Source organism: Notothenia coriiceps, unplaced genomic scaffold (assembly GCF_000735185.1).
Source record: "Notothenia coriiceps isolate Sejong01 unplaced genomic scaffold, NC01 NC01_scaffold00037246, whole genome shotgun sequence".
Lineage (NCBI taxonomy): Eukaryota > Metazoa > Chordata > Actinopteri > Perciformes > Nototheniidae > Notothenia > Notothenia coriiceps.
In genome coordinates, this window is record NW_011369947.1 from 11,853,930 (window position 1) to 11,866,245 (window position 12,316).

The following is a 12,316-nucleotide window of genomic DNA, read 5'->3' on the forward strand; positions in this document are numbered from 1 at the left end:
TCATGGATTTTACCTTATTTGTCTCTCTCATACATTCTGTATATTACGAACTGTCAGCTTTGCTTAACAAAAAAGTCAGTGATATATTCCCCTGGCAAAGAACAGTGTCTAAAAACCTGCAGTTTACTGTGTTGGATTATCCCTAAACTAGCAACAGATTACTGCTACTGTATATATCTACATATTCTAAATATTGTTTACTGTACATGTTGTCGATCCTGGTCATCCTTTGTTTTTAGTAAAGGATATTAAACAATATTTAGGTGTTGTTGTCATTATGTATTTTTACATGTGATTGAAAGGCTATTTGTTATTAAAGTATATGTTCCCCTATATATTTTCCAGCCGTGACCTGCCCTTTGAGACTATCTAATTAGATGTATGGATACATGTTGGATTTATCTATGGATCTATGCATTGTAGACCCACTGCTGAAATAAAGGAACATTGTTCCCATCACCAATCCTCTCAGCTCTCCTCTCTAAGCACAGCTGGTCATTACTGTATGAATCGATGATTGCAACCCTGTAATGAAGTAGCAATAATTTACCTTGCTCATTTGCTGGAGGCAAACTAAATAAGTGCTTGTTGAAGTAGCTATCCATCACAACATTCACAGTGTTTCTTTTTCTTCCAAGGCATTGTCAATATCAAATGAGGTGTCCACATTGAGGTAATGTATGAGAACATCTCTCTTGCCTTCTTTTTACCTCGTGAGCCTTAAGGCCCGGACACGCCAAGCTGACACCAAAGAACTGACACAGACGGACCCCCGACTGTTGTGTCGCCTCGCATCTCTGCGTCTTGGCCAACAGTCGCACTGGAACACACCGCAAAGACTTCAGCCGACGGCCAAGAAACACGTACGAACTGTGCATGCGTGAGTGGCAATAACTCTCCTTACCAGCAGGTGGCGGTAGTGTGTATTCGTCATTCAAAAGAGGCAACATCCGGAAGAGAGTGGAAAAGTCACGCCCATCTACTTCCGGTCCATGGGACCTTATAGAGAGCCGCAGTGACGCGTCGTAAAACCCGGAAGTAAGTTAGCATTTTTGGCACTTCTGGTTCCTTCCTCAAAAAGCAATGCATTTTTTCCATAGGTTTTGGAAATAGCTCGAAATAAGGNTTAATCACAGAAAGATAGAGGGCCTTTTGTTTCACCCACTCTCTGCTGCATTTTGCTTCCCTTCTCCTCCATTTAGCCTATTACAGACATGCATGTTACACACACACACACACACACACACACACACACACACACACACACACACACACACACACACACACACACACACACACACACACACTCACACTCGGCTGTCATCCATTCTGTCTGTATGTCCTTCTCTCTGTGCCCCTAAATGATCCACTTACTGCTCCTCTCACAAAACCATTCACTCACCTGCTCACTAACTCAGCCACTTGACCTCCCACCCACCCACTCACCCATCCAGACCAAACACTAATTCAGTGTTTTGCACTAATTAAAGCACACTTTCAGTTTGCTCAAAAAACCTGCAGATATACACCACTTCTCTTGACTAAACTAAATAACTATGGTTAGACTGACATATCTATGTGCCTGTAAATCCGAACGCGTTCAATATTTAATAGATTACTTACTTTTTGTTTCTGTCCTTTAGGCTCCATCTCAGTCAACAGCCGCAGCATGCCCTTCAGCTCCCCAGAAGGCAGTGAAATCCTGGACCTGGACAGTGAAATGTACCTGGGTGGCCTGCCCGAGTCAAAGTCGGACCTCATTCTGCCGCCAGAGGTCTGGACGGCGCTGCTTAACTATGGCTACGTAGGCTGCGTGCGCGACCTCTTCATCGATGGAAAGAGCCGCGATGTTCGCCGTCTGGCTGAGATCCAGAGCGCGTTTGGGGTCAGCAGTTTCTGCACCCGGGAACTGCAGAAGAGGTGCAGCAGCGCCCCCTGTGGCAACACAGGCCTGTGCAAAGAGGGCTGGAACCGCTACATCTGTGACTGCATCGGCACCGGATACCTCGGTACCAACTGTGAGATAGGTAAGAGGGGACAAGGGAAGGAATTGGTGTCTCTATGTGTGAAGGGACCACATTTTCAGCTCTAGAATTCATCATAAGCTTGCATCTAGTTAGTGAAATAGCAAAATTGTGGTATACACAATTAAAAAAAGAAAGGCCATTGTATCGTCCCAAGCGTGACAAACATACAAACACCGTTCCTTCGGTGACGCAACATAACTTCTCATAATCAGCATACACTGCAGATGGTCAAACAATGAAACTGTATAGTTGTTAATGTTGTACAATGTTTACAATGTTATGTCGTAAACTCCATCCAATAAAACCAGGCAACACGTTTAGGATGAGCATTTCGATGATGCGCTGCTGTGCATTTCTCATAAACCAAGCAGCTGCTTTATAGTAAGAGTAAGAGCTCCGCAGGGAAGTGTGTGTGCACCAAATGCCACCCAGGGCTGGGTGGTGGGGCGGGTGGACGGAGGCCTCGAGCGATGAGGCTGGCAGCAGTGTGACAGAGCAGCCAGGCCTACCGCCACCATCTGTGTCACTCACCCAAACACAGGTGGTGCTTACGCCTCAGTTAGGGCAGCTTACCTAGTTAAACCGCACTACGTAGGTCTGATTCATTCCAATTAGCTGCAGGCGCCTCACTTCATGGTTCGTCTCTGCGTGTCCGTGGGGGGGACTGAGCCATGACTGTATGGCATTTTGAGGGACCAGGAGGGTAATGAGGAAAGGAGAGATTGGACTCAAATCAGGACAGTGGAGGTAGAGGAGGAAATGTCTTTATTCTGAAGGGTGATATTTTAACAGTTTTGTATTTGGCCGCTCAGATGACAGGTGTAGTTTTAGTGGCCCTCTTTTGCCATCTACTGGAGCTTTGTGTTACTGCATGGATGTGTCGCAGGGCACTTTTCTAATAACCAGTTGCATATTTCTCTGTGTCAATAGACTCAGTGCATATATTCACAGAGTGTAAGGACAATCCATACTATTGATTAGATGAATAAACCCACGGGATATTACATGATGCCTTTAAGCCCACTCAATTAAAAATAATCAATGCTGTTTAAGCTGGTTTTAGGATGATAATTAATATTGTTTTGTGCACTGATAATTATTTTTTATTGATTACTTGAATCCTGTCATATTTATTACATTACATTACATTATATTTGCAAATGAAATGTCTTTTCACACATAGTTGTACACCTTACATTTCACTGAACCTCACATACACCCTCAATATAAAGTAAAAAAAATGAGGTTAGGTCCTACAAAACACAAGAACATGTTTTTCAACAGGCAGTACACACAGGCAGTCAGTCGGTACAGTAGTTTAGCTGGTAACTGAGCACTTCTGACATTTCTTGCCTTTTCAACTTGTTCTAATTTGAGTGGAATAGACTGAGGTACCAAGCCACCTCAAAACCCACACCTACCCTGTTGCCAGCAAAGGCACCAGTTTTTATGAAGTCAGTCGAAGGGTTTTTTCTGTATTTTTTTTGTACCTACATTTTTCTAAAACCTGGATGTGTCATTTACCCTGTAACAGTGACTCATGTTATGGTGACGCATGTCAACCTACGCTGCAGAATAAGAGCAGTACTCAGAGAACTGTCACTCTACACAGCAGTCTATTTATGGCATGGCTGATTTTAGAGAGAGTAGGCACATTTCCTGGTGTTAATAAGAATTTCTCCTGAACCAGCGTAACGTAAGCGTTTTTTTTAGGCTTGGGGAGTGAATGATGTTGGAGTCATTATAAATATTTATTGCGTTTCTTTTTTCCATTATAATGAATGTTTTCATTTGGTGCTTTGGGTTGTAGATTTGTCATTCTGTGAAAATGAATTAGAGGGGTATGAACTCCTGGGCATATTGTGTGAACACAAAACAAATGAAGAAACAATCATATTTAATATCGACTTGATATGTCAAGCAACATAGGTGCAATTCCAAAAACACAAAGAGAGACAAATGTCTCATTGTGTACATGATGTCACCAAACATCCTTTGAATAAAATATTACTTCTGCTTATTTTTTTATAATAATAATAATAATACATGTGATTTGTATAGCGCTTTTCCTGGTCCTGCTTTTAAGCGCCTATAAGACGGACACATATTAACAACATCTTTACTGTTTGATGAAGTAAGATAACTATAAATCAGTTTGTTCTAATTGTAGTTTTAAATACATCCATGGAGATATTTTACAAAAATGAAACTCTATGCCTTCTGCAAGACTTTTTTCTTTCTAAGATAAGATAAGATGAACCTTTATTAATCCCAGAGGGGAAATTCCGTTGTACAAAGCAGCAACAGGGTAAGCGTGAAAAAACAGGACAGCAAAGATTCACACAGATTAATAAAATCAAAAAAAAATAAAATCAAGAAAAAAAATTAAAATGATAATAATAATAATAATAAAAGACTATGAAATAGGAGATGAGTAAAAATAAGAGTAAAATAACTGTCAGCATATATACATACATTTTCTGGAAACAACCTTCCCTGTGTAACGTTTCAACCTCTACTCTCCTCTTCCTCGCCCCTATCCAGAGGCGACGGTGCTGAGTTATGACGGCAGCATGTACCTGAAGATCATAGTGCCGGTCACCATGCACACGGAGGCGGAGGACCTGGCGCTGCGCTTCATGTCTCAGCGGGCGTACGGCCTGCTCATGGCCACCACCTCCAAGGAGTCAGCAGACACCCTGCGGCTGGAGCTGGACGGAGGCCGCGTCAAGCTCACCGTGAACCTCGGTAGGTCGCCGTATTACATGGTCGTTGTCCCTGCTGACCTCCCCTTTCCATCCCTTGTCTCCTCATCGTCACTCGACGGTTTGACACATTGATCATTTGTTTTTGTTGTTGATAGTTGGTTGGGGAAACGCTTCTTCTTTTGTACCTCAGTTATGTTTTATTTGTTCTTTATGATGGAGAACACTTCATGTCATTATGTGTTGGCTGAACAAGCTAGCTGCACATTTATTTATTTGAGAAATGCCAACATTATGATGTTCAAAGGATATTTAATTGAGAAAACTGAGGTACAATACAGAAACTTCTCCTCAAAAGTGCTTGCTGCAGGAAAATATAACTAAAGGTCTCCCTCTGTGGGGAGTCACCCTGCAGTCATTTCTCCTCCATATTATTTGACCCCTTGTACCATCCCTTCTCCTTGCAATCACCAACTTCCTTGTGTGCCCTGTGAAGCCCCATAGCAGCTCCTCCTGTTTAAAAGCTCCATCTCTAACAGTATCCATGACACCCACCCTGGGCTTCAACCCACTGACCTGTTTCGCTCCTCCTCATGGTTCTGCCCTCTCCCTTTTTTGTGGAGTTAGCTGAGGAGTTCAATAGCTCTACTTTTGCCCAACAGCGGTGCTTACAGAAGATAGGTATTCTAGCATATGTAATTACAGACAAGTTAAAAGTAGAGGGGTGTCACAAAGTCTAAAAGGCAATCTTAGCAGGGAAAGTTCATTGAAATTGTAGAGCAGGGTTCGTAAGAGGGATAGTTTCAGAGATAGGGCAAATACATTCCTTCTAATAACTGGCTTCAGGAATGCAGACCTTTTTACTTGTTAAAATGCCATAGCGATGAGTTTTAGTGCTCTGGGGAAGTTAGGTTTGACCTTCCAGCTTAAGGATACTTTAAGTCTGTGCTGAGCCTTTGAAGGACCAGAGTCTCAACGCTGAACCGGGGGGAGAAAGGTAACCCTGGGTTATGGGAGTTTAAGCCACCATAGAGACAGGAAGGGGGCGGGGCGGAGGTGGCCATTCCTTTCTTCTTCTACCTCCCTTTCTCTCGCTGCTCATCTAAACTCCACCTGGCCAAAACTCAGAAGATGGAACTTTTCATCCCTTCAATGGCCTTTATGTCTGCGGCCCTTGGATCAGACAGTCAGAGAGACCGGGTCACAGCTGAAGTTCCGCCAAGTTGCACGAACACCGTCCACAGGGCCACAACTTCACCTGCTAGAAATCCCCATGCACACACCTACGTCAAATCCATAACACCAACGTGCTCATATTAGTATTCCAATTTCCATCCGAGAAATGGGACCCACATCCTAATGTTTCTGTTTTCAATTGGGCTTAAAAGTTGAACAGTTGACTGACATTAAAGCTCTCCTCAGGACTTTTTTGCAAGTTAATTAATTACCAACTAAAGTAGATCAAAATCCTCATTACAATACACATTATCATTAGTTGTCAAGGCTTTAATCCTTGTTAGAATGATTAAAGCCCATCTAGTTACTCACTATCAAAGACAATAAAGACAGATTAAGCCCTAATGATATTTATTAGTGATGGATAATGACAATAACCAGCTTAATGTTTCTCCCTTTTTAGACGGTTGATTGTTATTTAACTCTGTCGATCATTTTATTTATTGATCTGTTGAAAACACTTTCACCCACTTTAGGGACAAGAAATATTGCACAAATGTTGCCTCCTACGGAGAACACTACTGCTTACAAACACATGTGGCCCCTAAATATAGTTTGAATAATTGTGTTTCTATAACCCCCGACTCTCTACAGCGTGACGCCGGTCCCTGGCTGTTTGTGTCCACTATTCTGTAGCGGTTGACAGCTCGAGACCACAACCCAACCACACTGCCACATGCACACACAGTTTACCGACACTAGATGGGGCTGAACAGCAATGAATTGAATTTAAAATATAGTATTCTATGGGGAATTATAATTTCATACTTTAATTATCCCTGTAAACTGTGACCTGTCCCTTAAGGTCACGGTAAGCTTCAGAGCAGAAAATAGTTTCTTGCTGTAGGGTACCGGTACTTAGCAAATGGTAACTGACCATCTGCTTTACCCAGTGCCTTCTACTTGAAAGACAGCACTTTTATCCAACACTCTATTCTGACAACACAGCTTGTAAAGTCATAACACCCTTAACAGTGTTTTTGTCGCACCACTTGTAGCAAATAGTAAAGTGGCAGCCCTATTTCTTGCACATTGTGTGCACCAGGCTTGATGTGGCTGGGATGTGCAGATCACCCTTTCTTGTCATTTACACTGTTGGGTTTCTCATGCTCCAAAGTGCTGCAGAAGGCAACTGAAACTCAAATTGCTGGGAAAGATTTACTAATGGTCACTGCGTTAGCTCTAGAAAGTTCACAGCAGATGCGAGAGAAGGTTATTTGTACACACAGTGAGAAAAATGGTTTCACACACGCAATCTTCTTCAAGATGGCAACCACATTAAGTTATTAAGGTCATATAAGTATAGACAAAACATGTTTGGCTCTATCTGACTTTTTTTTTTATGAAGTTAAAGGTCCCATGTCATGGCCATTTCTACTGATCATAATTCCATTGTTGAGGTCTATTTAAATAGATTTATATTGTGCAATTTTGCAAACTCACATTAGTTCCTCATATAGCATCTCTGTATAGTATGTGTATTCACTCTCTGTCCTGAACGGCTTGTTGGAGCTCCTGCCCCCCCCCCCCCTATAAGCCCAGTGGCCGTCTGCGAGACAACGAGACACAGTGAAACCCAGCCCGAACACACGCACACACCGACTCACTGCCTCACTGCATCCCGCCATCTCAGGGAGGAGAAATCGGCGGAGCTGCAGCTGAGAAAAGATTGAGTTTGTGTGTGTGTGAGGAAGTCTGCAGATTTGTCAATTTGGACCAATCCGTGGACTTAACGTAACAGCTCCGTGGACGGAGCGTAACGGCTCCACGGATTGGCGTTCTGGGGCAGCATAGACAGGTATTTTCTGTGTTAGAGTTTTACTCGCTACAGGGTGTACTTTGAGGGTTTGTGACTTTGCAGACCGTTTACATGCATAAAAACCTACATAACACACAAGGGAAAGGTTTTGCCAGATGGTACGTAAAATAGTCTTTGCTCAGTATTTCAAAATGGTACTCCACTCAGATAAGACCTTATAATTCCAAGTACACAATTTGCATTTTGATGTAGTCTCTGTAATCACATATACAGTGTTTATTACATCATCAAACGATGCCATTTGCAGAGTTTCTTTTGACTATGTTGACATTGCACCACGCTCTCTCATTGTATCGTTCCCGTGGTGCTAGTCTTGCCTTCTGCTGTGCTTTGAGGGCATCGGGTGGAGAGGAGGGGTGTATGATGGGATTGATGGAGAAAAGGGTGATCCTGACTCAGAGCCTGTCCCCGGATGGTGGCCTCAGAGCAATGCTTGGTTGTCTGCAGAATGTACCTTGAAGGATGTAAAATGTCTTTTTCTCTTTTATCCTCTTTCTGTCTCTTTCTTTCTCTTTTCTTTTGATTTGATCTCACCATTTCGCTCTTTCTCCCGCCAGATTGTATCAGGATAGACTGTAGCCTCAGTAAGTGGTTCTATCCAATTTTCTGACTAAAATGTATCTGTCTATCTCATCTTGATTCTGTGCAGTCGCCCTTTTCTGCTTCCTCCTGACCTCATCAAGAGTGATGCCTCTCTCATTACCGACGTCACTCTTCCATATTTCCTTACCCATGAAACTGTTGGATTTATTTTTCCCATTACAGATCATTTACCCTCTTTGCCATTGTTCATTTTTGTTTTTCTTATCACCTCATTTGTATGTTTCTCCCCACCTCTTTTCAAGTACATAATCTAGGTCGTATTTGTCTTATTTTTATGAGTTACGTCACTTTGATTTCCCCTTTTCTTTCACAGATTGAATTAATGTTTTCCTTTCCTAATCATCAGAATTTTTCATCCTGCCATCCTCTTCGCTTGCCTGCCACACTCCGCTCTAAAATGATTTCATTGCCTCTCATCTGCTCGTAACCCATTCTATTCATTTCCCCATCAATCTTCTCCACAATTAATTCAGAAAAGGGCAACTTGACACGCCCCTGTTGGATATTCTATTTCTATTATGCAGAGCTGAGTCTTGGCTCCACTCGGCTACACACACAGGTGTTGCTTGTTTTCAATGTGGGACAAACAGTAGTTTTGGCCCCCAGAAAGCTAATTGCTTATCCACAGCACCGCATGGTGCGTGCTTGTTTTCAGAGCAAGCTAATGTTGTTCTGCCCCATGCTGACAGAATGATAGCAAACTGTTATTTCTATCTTGGCCACACTCAATTGAAAAACTAGCCCACAGGTAAGTGCTGCCAGCCACAGTGATGAAATTGGAGAAAACCTGATGTTTGCAACAATGTTTGTGTCTGTGTTTATGTCCATCAAAATCCATGTCAGTGTTGGAGAAGACAGATGTGGACTTGACTTTCACCCAGCGTGCGTGGAAATAGCTTCACAAAGCAATTAAGGGCTTTTTAATGTGTGTATCTACCCTTTAAAAAAAACTGTGCTCAGAGAATATGGCCATGCCTTTATTGAGTTATTTATCAATCTTCAGTTTGCAGTCAAAAAGATCACTATTGGGCAGGGGGTCAGTGTTTGCAGTTAGACTTTTGTTAACATTTTTGAGTAATGGTGATGGTTAAAATTCAGAGTTCATGTTTCAGTGGTAGGTGCTCCTGTAAAGTCATACACATGTGCATCCCATTTGATTGAGTCATATGATTGTGTGTTACATCTCTGCACTTAAAATGCACTTGGACACTGTTTATGTCAGACTTGGTGGAGTGCAATCCAAAAACTCCAACAGCCCCTGCCAGGCATGAAAGTGGTCTCAGTTTATGACGAATCACACCACTTATGTGTGGAACCACTGTCATGACACACATTCAAACAATGCTTAGAGAGGGTCTGTACCCCGGGTTGACCACTAGATGTCAGACAAGCACTGGGGATAGTGTGTGATCTCCCTGCACTACGGAGGAGACTTTTATTATTTTCTTGGCTCTTAGTCATTTCTCTGAAATTGCATTGAATTGTACTTGATTTTAATTGATCTTATATGGTGGTTGAGGTCACGACAGATTTGTTTGGATGTGACCGATGTTGCAGTGAGAGAATGTCAGCAGGCTGAGCAGTTCCTCCACATATTATTCACTTGTTCCTCATACCCTGATAATGGAAAGCCCTTTTTGTCATTGATTGCATTTAATTCAGCTGCTTTGTTTAAATATTGATGCTTTGTTCACTGCTTTGGCGAAAAATCTATCACACACTTGGAACACAAGGTTTCTGTTTTTCAGCAAGGAACATTTTATTATATTCTTTGGCTGACTGGGCAGCCTTACACAGCAGTGCCCTGCTTCATGGCCACTCAGTCACACACAACGTTGTTTAATGAATACCAGAATATGAATGTTTGAGTGTATAAAGGACGAGGGGAGAATATGTGGATGAGAGGAAACGAGAGGGAGCAAACCAGAGTAGAGCTATAGACAACAATTTATTTGACGCCATGACATCTCACGGTCGATTCCTCAGAGACCTGCAGTAACTAAAGCCTTGAGCTTCATAAAGGGAATTTGGCTGGATGCTGCATGTAGATTTTCTTCTAGGTAAAAAACACTTTAATTAGCACAAGGCAAAATTAAATTATAACATAAATACAAGGCTACTATTGACACAATGTATCTATAACACTATAGCAGGATGTCCCATCTTAATCTCGGGAAATCCAAAGAGATTCAGCAAAACCAGCTTTAGGACAAACATTGATCTCTCCCTCCTTAGCTTCAACACCTCATGTATGATACACTCACAAACATGAGGAACAATGGGAGCAATTGATCTGATCAGGGTGTATAATTGGTTGCATTTGAGACCAAGCAAGCTCAACTGGCATACAATGCTTTTTTCCATGGCATTACTGCTGCTACTACTTCTAAAACGACAGTAGTTCACCTATTGACCTACTACTTGATCTTTTTTTTATTGCCGGTGCTTTGGAAGTAAAGGATCAGCCTTGTGTTTTTAATGCACTATATTGTGACCCTGCTCTCTCACCTTAATGCGTCTGGATATGATATGGAGCAGAGCTGTAGCCCTCAGCTGCAGTCAGGTCAAGGTGTCAGGCTGATGGTATCTGTTTGGAAGGTGGCCTTTCAGCAGCCAGCAGCCCCTTCTCTCTGAGTCAGATGAGATGAGATTTGCCGTGACATGAACAGCATGTGAGGCGCAAGCACTCCGTCTGCTAATGTCAAACCCTTTGGCCTATAAACCTGTAAATACTCACTCCACGCCACAATGAGATGCACGTTGTGTCTCTGTGGAGAAGAGATACAAAGTAACTGTTTACAATTCATTAAGTTAGCATATGGAAGCAAAAACAAATATATATAAAAAAAAACACTATGTAAATCATTAGCATATGAATCACTGGACATACATGTGAAACAGGTGAAATATGCTCTTTTAATAATATGCTTCTTGACATTAACAGATGTTACCAGACAATGTAGAGTCAGGCAGTTAGCAGTGTATCTCCTTCATGTTACATAAAGGGCACAGACAAGTAGCACATGTTAAAGGCTTTCAAAACATTTGTTCTTAATCAGATTGCATTACAATTACAGGCTTAATCATATAATGATATAAACTGCCATTGATGTTAGTAATTGGTCAGTTTTTGTCTGACTGTTCAGCTATTTCTTTGATACTCTCTCTCTGCTTAGACATTTGAATCCAGCTTATCAACCTTGGTGAGCACTAACATCCCAGAGCGATTCACAGCCATGGCATTTAGATGTAATCTCCCACTTGTGTGCATACCGGGTGCTTTAAGGATTCCAACATCTGTGAACACACTGTTAATGTCAAGGTAATCCTTTTCAAGGTGTGAGTCCAGCATAATGGTAGCAATTTGTACTACAATGCTCTCAAGTACATGTGTTTTCTTACTACCTGCTCTGACTGCTAGAATGAACTTCTAAAGTTCAACCAGGGAATGCAGTGAACCACGATTGTTCCATCCTAGCTAAAATGGCAAGGCACCTCATGCTTTTGTGCAGAATATTCTTATTATTGTGCTCTTTTACACCATTTGAGGGTGCTTAGGATGCTGGAGTTACATGACTTGTAACCACAGCTAACAACGAGCTTCAGCGTCTTGGATAATAAGTGGATGCTAAACTACTAGGGATGTAACGATACCAAAAACTTACGGTACGATAATATCGCGATAACAAGTCCACGGTACGGTATTTATCGCGATATTGAATAATAAAGGGAAGACATTTTTTTTTCATAAATATATTTTTTTCAATAAAACATTTTTTTACTCGGAAAATGTTTTTTATTACATAATAAATCGGATTTTTACAGCATTTTTGTAGGTTAGCAGTATTTTAAAGTGTCAAAAACAAAGTGACAGTAACAGACTGGAACAAGAAAACCAGTGTTTTGACGGGTAATAACCAGAAAAG

The 12,316-nt window shown here is 41.8% G+C and overlaps 2 protein-coding genes across 2 annotated transcripts in view; one reads left to right on the plus strand and one right to left on the minus strand.

Annotated features, from left to right (window-relative positions):
* The window catches only part of LOC104966411 (neurexin-2-like), a 36,932-nt gene extending 35,482 nt beyond the window's left edge, over positions 1-1,450 (minus strand). Inside the window, exon 1 of the mRNA XM_010795598.1 lies at positions 1,447-1,450. Coding sequence (XP_010793900.1) covers positions 1,447-1,450 — 4 coding nt within the window. The remainder of the gene's footprint in view (positions 1-1,446) is intronic.
* Positions 1,451-1,647: 197 nt separating this feature from the next.
* Positions 1,648-12,316, plus strand: part of LOC104966412 (neurexin-1-like) — a 19,450-nt gene continuing 8,781 nt past the window's right edge. The window contains exons 1-3 of the mRNA XM_010795599.1: positions 1,648-2,027; positions 4,572-4,775; positions 8,345-8,371. Coding sequence (XP_010793901.1) covers positions 1,670-2,027; positions 4,572-4,775; positions 8,345-8,371 — 589 coding nt within the window. The 5' untranslated portion in view covers positions 1,648-1,669. The remainder of the gene's footprint in view (positions 2,028-4,571; positions 4,776-8,344; positions 8,372-12,316) is intronic.